General features: G+C 38.0%; 1 protein-coding gene across 4 annotated transcripts in view; it reads right to left on the bottom strand.

Moving 5' to 3' along the window:
• Nucleotides 1-81: 81 nt before the first annotated feature.
• HERC2 (HECT and RLD domain containing E3 ubiquitin protein ligase 2) overlaps nucleotides 82-14544 on the bottom strand; it is a 115026-nt gene continuing 100563 nt past the window's right edge. For all 4 annotated transcript variants that reach the window (XM_040535518.1, XM_040535524.1, XM_040535509.1 and 1 more), the window contains 8 exons: nucleotides 14038-14121; nucleotides 6564-6705; nucleotides 5510-5704; nucleotides 5288-5400; nucleotides 4246-4436; nucleotides 2277-2382; nucleotides 1371-1583; nucleotides 82-1075 (listed from right to left, as the gene is read on the bottom strand). In XM_040535518.1, the coding sequence (XP_040391452.1) occupies nucleotides 803-1075; nucleotides 1371-1583; nucleotides 2277-2382; nucleotides 4246-4436; nucleotides 5288-5400; nucleotides 5510-5704; nucleotides 6564-6705; nucleotides 14038-14121 (1317 nt within the window). In that variant the 3' untranslated portion in view covers nucleotides 82-802. The remainder of the gene's footprint in view (nucleotides 1076-1370; nucleotides 1584-2276; nucleotides 2383-4245; nucleotides 4437-5287; nucleotides 5401-5509; nucleotides 5705-6563; nucleotides 6706-14037; nucleotides 14122-14544) is intronic.

Raw genomic sequence — 14544 nt, 5'->3', positions numbered from 1 at the left:
CACTTCTCAGATGAGTAGAAGTAATGTTCATTCCATGTAACAGCCGTACAGCCATTAAAACACACACACACTGCTTCTTTCTGTGGCAGAATTTTATTTGGAGGGAAATTATAACTTTTGCATTTACATGGCACAAATTATATACAGTACACTTTCCATGATAAGAATTATGATGCTGTTCACAGAAAGGTATCAAATTTTAGATAAATAATGCATAAGCTAAAATATACAAACCAGGGGGTGAAGGTGAAACTATTGGCCATTTTTATTATCTATAGAAGAATTTCAAGGAATAATGTTAATTCAATGTTCAAAAAATTTTAACAAACTTCTAGTAAAGTTAATTGAAATATTTATAATACTATTCAGTTGTTGCACAGTATTTCCAATATACAATCAAGATACACAGAACACAACACTTAATATGAAAAATACTACTGCACCCACAAATTAAAGGTTTCACTGCCTTTTGGATGCTGCACTACCTTATTTATATAAACATTTACAACACTTCAGTAAACACAAAGGTTCTAAATGTAGTGCAGCATTATGGGGGGCCACTTTCAGCTCTTAAAATAAATGTTAAATGCCCATATACTGTGCCATTCATTCTAAGCTGATGGTTTAAGCTGTAACCCTTAATTCCTACCATGAGTAGCAAACACTTTCCCAACTTTCAGAAGATTAGCATTCCTCTGACTACATACTCTATATTCTGAGCCCTAAACTGTCCTTGGCTTTACTATCATTTTGGCATTTTGCCTCAGTGCTCATAACAGCTATCCCTTACGTTATTTCTGGTTTAATGCCCAGTTAAGTAGTCCTGCGTAGAATCTGAAGCAAAAGAATCCGCATCTTCATTATCAGAATCATCACTACTGTCATCAGCAGCTGGCTCTCCTGTCAGCGCTATCCGGGCATAATCATCAGTGTCTATAGACTTGCAGAAATGAATGGCATATTTCAGTTTTTCCTCTAGTACTTGCTTACAAGAATACCTGGGTAGCTTCAGGAGAAAGAAGCAAGTGTATGACTCAGGAAGGAAGTGGTCTGGAGGATTGTATTTATCCAATACCTGCCAAAAACAAACAGCAAAATATTTTTTCATTCACCGTCCACATCACAATATTGAAATGATACTTTAATGTATTGATTTATTACTCAATTTATTAAACTGTCTTTATCTCAACCCAGGAGTTTTCAAACTTTTGCCTTTGATTTTCTTCCCCCATCCCACTGGCAGTGGTGGAGTGAGCAAGTGACTTTGTGGTGTTTAGCTACCTACCAGGGTTAAACCACAGCAGTCATGCTACTCCTCCACTTCTAGCTATTTAAAATAAAAGCCCCACTTCCCATCCCACACACTTTACCTGAATAACAAAGTCCCTCCCTCTGAAATCTGCAATAGTCCTGGGCAGCCTTGTTCTGCCCCACACAAAACGCAGGAAGAGAGATCGCTCAGTATTGGAGAATGACTCCATCACTTCCCAGAACCACTGTATCAAGGAAGCAGTTGGTTCAATTCCTTTGTAAGTTGCTACAGATTTCAGAAGGTGAAGTGGAATATCTGGGCTTCCACATACCTGAAAAAGAGAATATAATGATAAGCTACAAGTCTGATCAAATCAATTGCAGGTGATCTGTTCCCTCCATTCTCTTTAAATATTTAATCAGCCTTTATGCTGACAAAATGAGAAGTCAGGTATTTGAACTGCTGTACACAGTCTCCTATTACAATGATACTAAATGTACATCTTCCCATCAAGGGACAGTAGGCTTCTTTCATCTTGCTGAATCACATAAAGAATTAAATAATTTACCTCAAAGGAATGTCTCCAATTCACCTCTAACAATACAGGGCTCATCTTCCACCAAACTGCTCTCAGAACTCAGTAGTCTTACTGTATTTTTTTCTTGGGTGGTTGGGTTTTTTTTTTTGGTGATTTGTTTAGTGGGTTGGGTTTTTCTGTTTATTGTTGTTGGGTTGGTGGGGTTTTGTTACTCTTTTTCTTTTCTTTTCTTTTTAAACTTCCACAAGCAATTAATTACATCACTGCTTCACTGCTCAGCTATATCAAAATAACTTTTTGAACACTATGAGAACAATAAAATATTTTCTAGTCCTTCCTTGAGCAAAGCGTTTGCAATCGGAGTGAGCACTGTAAACAGTATTAAATGTGGGTTTTTTTATCCGATAATCTTGGATTAGTAAAATACAAATGAAGAATCCAACTCAAAAGTTAGTCTGACAGAGGTATTAAAACAGAAATTGATACCATAGTTTCCAGTTCATATCCTGTAAAGAGCGAAAGTAGAGGAACTGGAACAACACGGGCCATCCCTTCACGAACTGCTGCAACTTGTTCGTCAAATTCATGAAGCCTGCAGACACACATTTCCAGAGATTCAGCGAATGCCATTTCCAGAATTTTTTTGAACTAATATTTATTGTAATATCAAGGAAACTTTAGGTGTTCTCCTCAAGTCTCCAGCTATGCGCCAAAGGAAATTAACAAAACACTTATCATGCCTGATACTTGACTTGTACCAGTTTCTACAGCATTCCATACCGCAAAGCAAGCTCACTGGGGAGAGGTATTTCCCAGTGTTTTGAACATTTTCTTTCCAGTACTATTCACATGCTGTACCTGGCAAGAACAGACCAATACCCCATTTGAAAATAATTTCTCTTGGGCAAAGATCATCTGTACTTTAAGACTGTGCCCTCAAATATTCCCAACACTAGACAAGACATTACGGTAAAAGATAAATGGGTTTGAACTAAAACATTATGTCTGAGGAAAAGGATTTGCTGTGTTTTTAGACAGCAATATATAAGTAACATTACGCTGCTTCTGTTGCCACCCATGATTTGTGTTTTGTTTTTTCCCCCCTCCTTCTTTTTTCCCCTCTCTTCTGTCAAGCTAATTTCTAAGACGCTGAGCTCTGAACAGCAGAGATTCACATCACTGACATGTCCAGTCCTCAGGCTTGTCATCACCAAAATAAACAAAGATCTCAGGACAAGGTTTTTCTTATGTATCCACTTTTCACATGGTCTCTATTCAGGTTCTAGTTTTTCTCTCAAGGGCTTCATACATTTTAAAAAAAATCTATTAAAATGTTTTTCCCAAAAGATTTCTAACTGTAGAATGCTTTAAAATCGCTGGTGTCCTTTGAGGATAGCTAGAATTTTCAGGAGAACAAAAACATTTCTTCAAGTGAATGCAAGTCTTTAGTACCCATTTGATATTTTATATATCATTTATCCATTGCAAATTATATTCTTCTCTATTGTCAAAAAACAGCATTAAATATCAGTCTATATCCATTTGTTGCATGTACATACACATGTGAAAACAGACTAATTCAAGTAGTTGTTGGCAGACATTGCACTGCAAACTAGCAAGTATAAGTGATGATACAGTCTGGCTCAAGTGTTCTCTACAATAGGTAACTACAGTGAGGAGAATAAAACACCTATGAATCAGTTTCTCATCAAAATCATCTAATTTCCACAGTTCAATAGGCACAACAGGCACTGGGTTCACTGTTTCAAATAACAAGATGCCCACAGTTGCTTCTTCAATGTACTTGTCTAGATTAGGTATCTAAGTAACCAAAGGCCCATTTTCACAACTGCTGAACTATTTCCCACGTTTTAGTGCATTGTTCAGCTTCTGTCACCTATGGACGAATTTACTTGTCTGCAGAAAGATGTCACTTGTTTTATGGTGTCTGGGGTATGAACACTTTGTTTTGAGTGTTCTTTCTTAGATGAGAATAGAACAATTCATCTGGGACTGCTCTTGACTTAAACGGATGATAGGAAAAATTAAGAGAGCAGTAGTACTAAACCAAAGCAGTCTTCATAAAGAGCTATATGAAGATGAGAAATTGCATGGAAGATAAAGCTTCAAGCCTACTACTTTATTGCATAGGATGAACTAGATGGATGGGGAATTTCTCCACACAAAACTGGCTGCCAGAACGGCTCTGTCAGGACAGCTATTAAAAATCTAGAGCCATGCATGCTAGTTTATTTTGTTTCCTAAAAGCTATTTCCTAAAACTTAAGTTTAATCTTTTTGCTTTGGAGAGATTAAAAGCAATATGAAAATCAAATCGCATGAAAACATTATTTGTACATAAGAGGTTAAAGAATCATATTGTTCAAAAGTTTTTAAAGATTTTCAAAATAAAATGCTTGCCCATTTAACTAATATGAATGACTTATCTAACAAACCTGTAGTTTATTGCCAGCCTCACGTATTCAGCTCTATTATCCAGTGTAATATGGGTGTACTTGGAACTCAGCTGAATATCTTGACCACTTGCATTAGGCACAGTGAACGGGAGACTCATGGCTTCAAACTCTTCCGATGTAGCTTCGTTGTCTCGAATGTACATCAGCCCAGGAATAAAATCTTTATCAACCTTTTGAAAAATAAATAACCGTAAGTTAAAAACCGTTTATTAGCACTATACAACAGTGCCTCTTCCCTACCAAAAGCACTGCATCACGTGCCACCTACCAAAAGCATTGAGTCAAATGTCTGACCATAACCCACCTACGTGAATTCCAAAGCAGTAAAATAGCTCACTATATTACACAAAATTTCATTATGCTGGGATGTTGGAGGGCACACGTGTTCTAGATTTCAATCCTTTTGAGGAGCATTTGCCAAGAAACTGTTATATAAGAAAATAGATTTAAAGCTTAAAACATGATTAACTCTACAAAATCCAATGGTTGTTTTGATACAAAAGGAATCCCCTTACCAACAAGTAAATGACTCAGTGCTTTTACGGTAAGTATATTTCTAGATGACAGTAGCTGAAAAGGAACTCTTCTTTGTAACAAAGACCTAACTCTTAACTCCACATTTACTGAGTTCAATAAACAGAAATTGAAAGTTTGTGATGTTCGGTATGATAGCGTGGACTATTTTCAGTACTAGTTTGAACTCATTTTCAGACAGTAACAGCTATGGAAAGGTTTACTGGAAAGTAGGAGTTTGACCACAAATATTTACCTAGTCAAATCTATGAGTGCATTTGAGAATGTTCTAGAATTCAAATAGGTTATTTAGCTACTTTTGAAAGACAAACTTACAGTTTTAACAGTGAGTACAAGTGATCTTTATAAACTGGCTCAAAAATGTGAAAGGTTAGTCAAAATGCTACAATTACATATACAGCAGGGAAGCAAATCACCAGACAATTACTTATGCTAGAGTCTGCTTGTCTTCTGTAAGCTATGCCCTACTCAGAAACTTCACACTTACCTCACTGAGATCAGCAATGGTTAGGTTCATTCCTGCAAGCTGCTTCCATACCGGTTCAGCCAGGTTGAGGCTCAGAGGGCTGCCAGTTCGGATAGCAATGCCCAGAAGTACACCTGTAAGTTTAAATAGTGTATATTTTTTAAATTATTATTTCTTTGATAGATTCCCAATATTCTGATCATACAATGCAAGTAGAATGTCACAATGTCGGTAAGAAATTACCTAGAAAACGAAACATGTTCATATGTAAGAGAGACTTGGCAGCAGGATTTAATAGGAAACAATCTCTGTTTGCTCCAGATTCATCTCTTCCATTTGGTGTCACAATTAGCAGAGGGGTCAGCCCATTCTGAAGCTCCTCACACATTTCTGCTATTGATTCACTGTAACCTCCGCCGCAATCATCCACAGATTCACCTTGGAGAAGAAAACAGGCTTAAAATTACACACTCTTCCGAAAATGTTTCTAAATTAAGTCTTGAAATAAACTGGATTTCCTTCCACTGGGATGACTGGGTAAACAAAAGTTTGCTAAAAGCAACACTGTCCTATCTATTCTTCTGAAAACACTTTATGCTTTCCTTTGTGTTTGTATATTTCCAGTTCCATGTAAACAGTATTATTGTGAAAGATTATCAACAACAGACTTTCAAAACTACTACTTTGCCACAGTACCACTACCACTTTTGTTTTAAACCCTAATCAAAACAGAACAATAGAGGTTGTAAAAGAAAGCCAAAGCAACGTGATTCTTAAGTGTCATTTTAAAGTAGATTTTTATATATATTTTACATACAATAGGTACAATGGGTCTTCAATCTAAATTGTATTTCATCTTAAAGCTCAAAGTGACATGTAAATTGTAAGAATCTCAAAGTAAGAGCAGCTAACCAGGATTATTTACAGATTCTGACATACGAAGAACATGTTTAGGTTTTGCAGAATGCCTGTTATAAGTAAGAGAGTTGCCTTTGGAATCTGAGGACAATTACAGATCTGTTTCCACTCATCTTGGGTGTTTTGGGTTTGGTTTTTTGGGGGTTCTTTTTTGTTGTTGTTGTTTTGTTTTTTTTAATAAAATCTTTTAAAAGCTTTATTATTTCCTAAGATTTTATATATGTTAGGAAATAACATGCTATGCTGCCTATACACAGACATAGTTTTACTACACTCCTTCCTTTCTTCAGGTCCTCCAAAAAAAAAAACCAGAGGAAAACAGTAAAGATAAGTGCAAAACAGCTGGGGCAAAGTGGGGGCAGATAGAGAATCCTCTTACCAACAAACTTGACTTTCCAAACCCGATGAGGAAGCAGAAGGCTATCAGGGCTGAAGGAACTCATTTTAGCACACATCTGCCCAAACACTGACTTTGTACCATCAGGCCCAGCCAGTCCTCCTTTACTCCTAGAACGTTTTACCTGTTGAATAAACACATTATAAAAGTCACTGCAAGAACAAATTTCAGCCAGCATCTCTGTGCAGATCACACGTAAGATTCATATTGAAAACATTAACGTGTTCAGTGAAACTTCTGTAGAGGTCTATCCTGTATTTTGTAACATATACAGAGGAAGAATCCAGTTTCAAATTTACAGCACTCCAGTATTTTTCACTGCCATCTAATATTTGTTTTTCATCTCTGCATATAGGTAGCACAGACTCCTATGACATATCCTGACCCTTTCCAGGAAGACAAAAGCAGTTAATTTCAGGCTGATAGGAGCCCAGAACTATTACAAAATCACAGAACAGCTGAGGTTGGAAGGGACCTCTGAATGTCATGTGGTCCAGATGGCTTCTCAAGATCTCCAAGGAGGGAGACCCCACAACTTCTCTGAACCAACCTGTGCCAGTGAGCAGCCAGCCTCACAGTAAAAACAAACAAACAAAAAAGTTTGTGCCTGCTATCTCTGCTCCAGCCTCTGGGCACCACTGAGAAGAGCCTGGCTCCATCCTCTGTGCATCCTCCCTTTGTGTATTTATATGCACTGACAAGATCCCCCAAGCCTTCTCTCTTCCAGGCTAAACAGTCCCAGCTGTCTCAGCCATTCCTCACAGGAAAGCTGCTCCAGTTCCTTCATCACCTTTGTGGGCCTGTGCTGGACTCTTTCCAGTAGTCCCATCTCTCTCTTGTACTGGGGAGCCCAGAACTGGACACAATACTCCAGCTGTAGCCTCACCAGCCTTGAGTAGAGGGGAACGATCACTCAACCAGCTGGCAGTGCTTTGCCTAATACAGCCAAGCACATTGTTAGCCTTCTTTGTGGCAAGGGTACATTGCTGGCTTACATTCAGCTTGGTGTCTACTAGGCCCCCCAGGGCCTTTTCTGCCAAACTGCTTCCCAGCTGGGCAGCCCCCCGAGTGTCCTGGTGCCTGCGTTGTTCCTCGCCAGACTTCAGCATCTCATGTAGTTCAACAAGGAGAAGCGCAATCAGCCCATTCCTCCAGCTTGTTGAGGCCCTCTGGATGGCAGCACAACCCTCTGATGCATCAGCCACTCCTCCCAGGTTTACATCATCAACAAACTTGCTGAGGATACACTCTGCCCATCATCTGGATCATTAATGAAGGTGTTAAACAGGACTGCACCCAGAATTCACCACTGAGGTATAACTCTAGTTACTGGTCTCCACCTAGTCTTTGTGCCACTGCTCACCACTCTGGGCCCAGCCATTCAGCCAGTTTTCAATCAACCTCACTGTCTGCTCATCCAGTTCATACAGTTATCACCTTGTTTGTGATATGACAATAGTATAATACCTAAACATCAAGTAGAAAAAGGTACCAGTTCCAGGCTGAGCTGTACTCCAACTTCTGCAATTGTTCCTAATTCTGTGACAGAGTTGTTTAACCGTGATTACTATGATTATCACCATTTATGAACTGTGCAAACTTCAGTGCCAATGTAACAGAAGAAACTGGCACAGACCAAAAACATGGTATCTGGTTATCTACATGCTTCTACCACATGTCCTGAACTGACCTAAGACTGCTGAATGATTGGTCTAGGTAGGTTGGTTGGACCTTAGTAATTTTACTGTTAAGAGCTGGACACATGCAAAAGCAACAGGCAAGTCATTGCAGTTCGACTGAAAGATTCTTACCAGTTCTGCTGACAACCCTGCGCGCTTTCTTCCCTAGATAAGGAATTCTGTGTTCCCTCAACCACCAATACCCCATTCATCTTTAATTTCAAATGGTTCTTTGTTCACCTGTCTCTACTCAGCGTTCTATCTGTTCATTTTTGAAGCAAATGGAAAGATAGTGGGACATCACTGGTAAAGTTTCTTAATAAAAAAAGTTTTCCCTTTGTTTCTGAAGAAACAGCTAATAGTTTGATAGGTTTTTGTTTGTTTGTTTTCCTGGATTGCAATCCACTTACTTATTTCATCCTGTTTCTACTCATACAATTGATTGTCAAATCAGGGTAAGGTTTTCACAAACAAAAATCAGGGTGTCTGTTGTTGGCCAGAAAACTAAATACATGTTTTTCTCATGTTAATTAATGACAATATTTAGGTATTTACTAGCAGCATCTAAAAATGAGTAAGCACTACCAAAAGTACATGTGTGTACCTGCATGAGAGTAATGCATTTCTTAAGCATTTACAAAAAAAAAAATAGAATATTTAAAGATTTGATTAAGATTCCTAACAAATTAAGATTCCTAACAAATGCCATGCAAGGGACCACATATTTTGCTGCAGGAGATGCACACAGAATGGTTAAGAATACAAAGAGCATTTCATCAGTACAGAGAGAAAAGAAAGTAAACAGAAGGCAGGAGAAACCTGAAGTATTTTTTTTCCCTTAGCATTCTGCGATTTATATTCTCTACCTGCCCTGACTGTAAAGGGAATCCTACAGTGCATATAATTCATCAATATCAATGAGATTGTTTATGCAGAAATAGCCTAGACTGATCCCACTAATCTGTATTCAGTACAATACATCTCAAAATCCAGCTGTTCTGCTGCTGTATGCTTTGGATGCCGTGAAGAAAACATCTGCCGGGTTTCTTTCAGGTTTTCCTGAAAGGCTGACACACTCCAATCCTTCTCATATATAGGATGTTCTAAATCAACACAAACTTGTTTTAATTTAATAGATTTTTAAGGAATTTGGATACCGAAGAAATTTAAGTTGAGAAATCAATGAATCTTCTCTTGAAAAGACCATGTATGAGTAGATGGTCTGTGAATGCAACAGTTAATTTCAAATCTCAGACTGAAAATACAAATTAAGTGACAATAAAATGGCAAGCAATCTTGGCTGAACTGAATAGAAAGGTATGCACATTTGCTATTGTACATTTAATTTAGTACTTATTCACTAGCAACACAGGATTTTCATTTAACCTGATCATTTAGATGCAGAAATGGTTATGACTTGACTCCAAAGAAGCAGCGTAAGAATGCCATGAGGGATTATTGACACTTCTGCCAGCACCATAATATATTGCTGTGCTGACAGATGCCCATATTAAAATGTATTAAGTTATTAGCAAAGAGTAAGACTCTTCACTGAAAAACAGCAAAATTCAAACAAAATTGTTTAGGCCACATCCCATCACTAGTGTTTTAGCTTTATATTGTAGAGGTCTTGAACAGGGTCTTGCTCACATTTCCAAATTGGCCTTTTGGAGCCATTGTAAGTAACCTGTGGAATCAATCTTAACGAATAGCCTAAACAGGTCCTTATTTAATACATGCTCACTATACACAGATCATGAAGCATCTCAAAATTTTAATATACAGGTCCACCCTCCTTGCTGCTAAGGTAACTTTTCAGCATAAAACATAAGTTAGTATGTTGATTAGAAATAGAGAATGATTTTCTTAAAACAGTCTGCCATGAGAAAATGACAACTTGATGTCATCAAAAGATGCTTGGACCACAGAGGAATGCAGCAGCTCAGAAGCAGCATACAACAACGTGGAGGAATCAAGTTTAAAAATGTGTCTCAGTGAATTGTCATTTATTGTGAGCAGAACCACTGCAACAAAGGGGGAGAGGCACTCAAGTCAATCTGTAATTTGGTTAATGCATTTTTAAGTGACAAAGACCACACACTTAGAGACTAATAAAAATGTTTACCAAAAGATGGCAGCTTATTAGTTAGAATCAGCTGAGAAAGAGAAAAATGTACTGTTAACATAGGAGACATCTGTGAAGAAAACAAACACAATTAAAGGATATGTAATGAAATCAATTTCCAGAAGAGGAAAAAAATTAGTGTGGTAATTCCAAGAGCACAGACAACGCATCATCTGTGCCTTCAGGTTTCAGTTATCTATGCTTAAACTGAAATGGCACAGAGGAAAATACAGTATCAAAAGTATAGAAAAGCTATTCTACAAAAATAAGACAAAAAAGCTTAGCACGTTCGGTCTAGGAAAACGAAGGTTGACATGAAACGAGTATCCTTTAAAAGCACATTTGATAAGGGACAAGACAACAACCAGGAAGGAGGAGGAATGCTTTTTAAACTGAAGAATAACACTTGCAAAAGAACAAATAATCCATTCATTGATATCTTGTGCTTAATTTAAGACCATATTATTTTTAATTGCCATACTAGTGAGATTTCTATAATCCACATTTAATAAGTAGCCCTAGTAAGGAGGAAGAAACTATTCTTAAAGTAGAATTTAATATATCCAGAAGTGCAACATTCCTCCCAAGACAGCAGAGGACATTGAAGAACTTTTCCTTTGGAGATCCTTTGTAATATTGTGTTCCTGAGAGTACACATTCTCCTTAATAACTAAAATTTGCTTGCCTTTTAAAAGGAGAAAATTCTTTTCAACTGCTGCAATACTCTTTCATCCAAAGGCAAGGTATGATTTAACAGCAGTAAGAACATCTTTGCCTACAGATCTCAACACCACACTTGTCCAGTTGACACCATATTAGTTAGTCTGGTACCTAACTACTAGGTAAATCTATTTACTAGTTAGCGGGTCAGTAAGTGAGCTTGAGCTCTGGAGCCCCCTACCATTGTAACTCGGTTTACTTTGTGGTTCAGTCTTTGACTACTTCTATCACACCATTTCAGAACTGGATCCAGGTGCTGTTTTGAAGCATTTCACTAAAAGACCATTCCCAGAGCAAGTAATACAAACAAAACTGCATTACTTTGGTTTCTTCTACCCTACACGATTCTCTGATGGTGTCCTAAAATGGCTGCACATTCAAGCTTGCCCTCATGCTATACCTCAAGACATAAAAACATCTACCCTCAATTCTATGCTATAGAAAAAACAGGTTGGCGCTCTGGTGAGTTGCAGTACAGTTGCCATCATATTCATCGTTCACACGCCTTGAGCAAGAACAACAAAAAAGCTCCAAAAAAAATGCTGTGTCTAACTGTCCTGGTTTCAGTTAGGACAGAGTTAATTTTCCTCCTAGTAGCTGGCAGGGTGCTATGTTTTGGATTAGAATGAGAAGAGCGCTGATAACATGCTGATGTTTTAATTGTTGCAGAGCAGTGCTTACACCAAGCCAAGGACTTTTCAGCCTCTCTCTGTCCTGCTAGCGAGCAGGCTAGGGATGCAGCAGGAGCTGGGAGGGGACAGACCCAGGACAGCTGACCCAAACTGGCCAAAGGGGTATTCCATACCATCTGACGTCATGCTGAACAATATATAGGGGTGGCTAGCCGGGGTGGAGGGGGGGCCGGCTGCTCGGGGATAGGCTGGGCATCGGTCAACAGGGTGGTGAGCAATTGCATTGTGCATCACTTATTTCGTACACATTATTACTATTAATACTATTATTATTATTATTGTTATTATTTTCCCTGTCTTAATAAACTGTCTTTATCTCAACTCACAGACTTCACTTTCCCGTTTCTCTCCCCCATCCCGGAGAGGGAGGGGGGAGGGTGAGCGAACGGCTGTGTGGTGTTTGACTGCCAGCCGGGCTAAACCACAACACTAACTATCATGAGGCTCCCAGCAGGCATCCAGGCTAAATTAGTTCTCTAAAAGGAATCTAGTCCATGAAAAACTTGACCTCAGGACAAGAGAGTCGTGCCTGGCTTGACTTTACAGAAATTGGACAGCTGTTATGATCATTTCCAGTATTTTCGAAGAAACCACTGAATAACAAAGTTCAGGAAACATTTTAAAGAACAAGTCAGTATCTGCAAAAAAACCTTGCAATTAAAAACTCATCTGTTTATTTTATACCAAGGGAGATGAAGAAGTGAATTGACTGCACTATATAATTTATAAACTGTAAGAAAAGTCTTTTGACAGCAATGGGATCTTTGAGTCTAGCTGCAGTTAAACTCACAACTACAATTAAGACGAAAATTCTTACCATTGATGATTAGCTGTTTGAGACTCCATAAAGCAGCTTTGAATCACTACTTAAAGGATCAATCAAATAGTTTTAAGAAAGCACATTTCCATTCCCTGCAAGAACTAACTAAAGAAATTATGGCTTCTGCTTGGTACTGTATAAGCAGACTAGATTATGATGATCATCTTTTTTAGTCTTTACTTGGCTAAATCTAGGACAGACTTCTATTACAGAAATATTTCATTTCCTACGGAACCTATGAAAAATAGAAGCCCTGCAGCTACCAGTTCTGTTCTAGATTTAAAGAGAGATTCAAGTAATGGACTGGAATACAAGAGAAAGCTCATCTTTATTAATTACCTCAACAGTAGAAGGACATTAAGAAATGAGCCCAAACCCCAACCATTAGTTTCCCACTTAAAGTTAAATATTTGCACTACTTATTAGACCTTCTGAATTCCCCCAAAAGAGTAACAAGAAGATCACTGGCATTCCCTTCAGCTTCAAATTCACAAATAATATATGAAAGTAACAACTTTTAATCATGTAACATTACCAGAAGTTTTATGGGCCCATGAAACATAGCATATGAGCAGAAAATATTGTCCAGCCAAAATAGAACATATTTCAGTTCACTAACAAAAAGCTAATAAGTCAAAATTTTCCCAAATTCTCCATTCTAACCCTAAGAAGGGTAGGTTTTCTTACTTTCTAATATATCAAAAAAGAAAGAAAAAACACGACTAAATGAAAGAAACACATGAGGATTCTGTAAGACCAGACTTCAGCCCTAAAGAAACAATGTTTTAGTATTCTATGTTATGGAAATATCTATGAAAAGAAAGACACATCTGGCCTAAGGCACAATGTTACATTTTCTAACATCAATTACAAGAAAAAAAGCCTTTTTGTATCAAACCGTTCTGCAATCGATATGACTACATGTGATGACCAGCAGAGGACAAGAGTTTAAGAGCCTGATTCTGAATCATAAAAAAGAGCCTTCCCCGCACCCTCCCCAGCCCTTCATGCTCTATGTTATGCAAGCAACTGCGGAGTAATTCATATGACCACTTGGGAAGGTAAGAAAGGCATCAGAATCACTACTCTCTGGAATTATCTAATGTAGTGAGTTTTGAAAAAGCAGTCCTTTGTCAAGCAGGACATACTTTGCTCATTGCATTATAGTTCAAATCACACACTTGATATTTCAAGAAGTGTCCCCTTCCCCCATACAACTACGGTCTGCATGAAAACATATTGAAAAAAAAAAACAAGCAGACTTTGCTACGTTTGCTTCTTCATTGTTTTATCCTCCAATTCAACTCCTCCAAGTATATATACTCGGACATCAAACAGCTGAAACACAAAGGGACCTGACAAATGTAGAGCACTGGTGGCTAAACATACATATTAAAATCAAAATTTCAACTTCAGATACCTGTATTCTATTGAGCTCTACAACTGGCCCATGCTGACGATCTCTCACCATAGTTGCTTGCACAACTTTTCGGAAAGCTGCCTCCTAAAAAAGGGAAATACAAAAAATAAAGTTGCAAAACTGCTATCAAGTAAGAATGCTGCACATATTACACAGATAAACACACACACACTTCAATTCAGAGCGAAAAAAATGACTTCAACAGAACAGAGAAACTGATCCTGTATTACTAGCCTTCAGCAGTTTTCTTCCAAGTGCATCACAAAACACCAGAAAAGGCATAAAGCCTCTTAGTCTCTCTTTAGAAGACATGGAAACAGGCATCAAATATTTTTGAAATACTCAAAAACAAACAAGTAAGAGCAACAGGAGAGGAAGCTGTGAGGTGTTAAAAAGCATGTTATTTGTGCTAATACAATTCAAGTCTGAAACACATGGGATACCAAAAAGTAAAGAGGAAAGCCTCTCCTGCATCACTCAAAATCACGGCTTGAAAAGCTGTACTGC

Source organism: Cygnus olor, chromosome 1 (genome assembly GCF_009769625.2).
Source record: "Cygnus olor isolate bCygOlo1 chromosome 1, bCygOlo1.pri.v2, whole genome shotgun sequence".
Taxonomy (NCBI): domain Eukaryota; kingdom Metazoa; phylum Chordata; class Aves; order Anseriformes; family Anatidae; genus Cygnus; species Cygnus olor.
This window is presented reverse-complemented; position numbering and strand designations above follow the sequence as displayed.